This window comes from Austrofundulus limnaeus, unplaced genomic scaffold (assembly GCF_001266775.1).
Source record: "Austrofundulus limnaeus strain Quisiro unplaced genomic scaffold, Austrofundulus_limnaeus-1.0 Scaffold1893, whole genome shotgun sequence".
NCBI lineage: Eukaryota > Metazoa > Chordata > Actinopteri > Cyprinodontiformes > Rivulidae > Austrofundulus > Austrofundulus limnaeus.
Genome location: NW_013954295.1, coordinates 20460 through 22175, shown reverse-complemented (window position 1 = coordinate 22175; position 1716 = coordinate 20460). Strand labels below are relative to the sequence as shown.

General features: G+C 38.3%; 1 protein-coding gene across 2 annotated transcripts in view; it reads right to left on the bottom strand.

Annotated features, from left to right (window-relative positions):
• LOC106536604 (arf-GAP with dual PH domain-containing protein 1) overlaps positions 1–1716 on the bottom strand; it is a 27676-nt gene that overhangs the window by 15957 nt on the left and 10003 nt on the right. For both annotated transcript variants that reach the window (XM_014033914.1, XM_014033915.1), the window contains exons 5-6: positions 1127–1239; positions 892–1038 (exon numbers count right to left, since the gene is read on the bottom strand). In XM_014033914.1, the coding sequence (XP_013889368.1) occupies positions 892–1038; positions 1127–1239 (260 nt within the window). The remainder of the gene's footprint in view (positions 1–891; positions 1039–1126; positions 1240–1716) is intronic.

Genomic DNA, 1716 nt, shown 5'->3' with positions numbered 1-1716 from the left:
AAAAACAGGTAAAAACACCAAAGAAACAGCTAACACAAAACTGCTAAAATCACCAAAAACTAAATACACCAAAAACAGGTAAAAACACCAAAGAAACAGCTAACACAAAACTGCTAAAATCACCAAAAACTAAATACACCAAAAACAGCTAAAAACACCAAAGAAACAGCTAACACAAAACTGCTAAAATCACCAAAAACTAAATACACCAAAAACAGCTAAAAACACTTCAACTGCTAAAACTGCTAAAAACACAAAAACGGCTAAAAAAACAAAAACTGCCAAAAACCCAACTTAAATCTTGATGGAAACTCTTCAGTCCCTTCAAACATTGTTCTCTTTGAAATCTGCTCCAGAAACTGGCTCGTTTTATTTTGTATGCTACTTTTAATTATAGCTATTGTTTTGCCACTTAGCTTTTAGCTACCACTTAGATGGATTAAGTTCATATTCTCCTCTTTTTAGCTACAATTTAGCTGTTAACATCTACAATGCAAACTGTAGTTATTTTATCAGGCTTGCTGGAAGTGAAGCAGCAGACATGGAGTATCTGAACATAAATGATCTAAACAGAACTAATAAAAAAAAACATGATGAACAATATTCATAAATTGGGATCCTGATCGTTTCAGGAAGTGTTTTGTTAATTGCAGCTTTATTACATAGTTTTTATTTTTTATTTTTCTGTTACAGTTTGTTTTACTAATTTCTGTTTTTGCAGAGTTCAGTTTGAGCATGCGTTGGTTACAGTTAGACAGTTAGGATAAGTATAGAAATGTTTCAATTTGAGCTGATGTCAGATAGCTCATTTTAGCTGCTGTCAGGTTTCAGAAGGGAAGTGAACAGATGAACAGAGATTACAGCAGGCATCATGGGGGAGGCAGGCTGTACCTTAGCATCACTGTGGTAAACAAAGATGTTTCTTGTGCTGTTGTCTTTCAGGTAGGTAATCTGCAGACCACAGGGATTACCAATCTTAGCTGGCTGGAAAGTGGCGTTAAGGGTTTCAATCTTCATTGTCGCCTTTGGATCTCTGGCCTTGATGGGAGCAAAACAACACACAGGGTCAGGTTTCAGACTGGTCCTTTACCAAGGGTTAGCAGTGTCATCAGCAGGGCTCACTCACATCCTGCTTGTTGAAGTATTTCAGAGCTCCCTCCCTCTCAGACAGGACAAACTTTCGACTGAAGAACTGACCGTTGTCTCGTCCTCGTTTCCATAGAAAACCCTCTCTGTACCCTGTTGGGAGAGGAGAATGAGACAGGAGACCAAACAGAGGACTGACCAGGAGCAGAGCAAGGCTTTAACTCTAACTGCAGCTGAACGATGCTCTCAGATCTCATTTCCATACAGAGGAAAGAAACAGGAAACAGAGTGAGTCAACACTGAGTCTGTCTTTAGTCTGTTACAGTTTTGTTTTATCTACATTATGAACAGAGTGAGTCGACACTGACTCTGTCTTTTGTCTGTTACCTTTGTTTTATCTGCAGTTTGAACAAAGTGAGTCAACACTGAGTCTGTCTTTAGTCTGTTACAGGTTTGTTTTATCTACATTATGAACAGAGTGAGTCGACACTGAGTCTGTCTTTAGTCTGTTACAGGTTTGTTTTATCTACATTATGAACAGAGTGAGTCGACACTGAGTCTGTCTTTAGTCTGTTACAGGTTTGTTTTATCTACATTATGAACAGAGTGAGTCGACACTGAGTCTGTCTT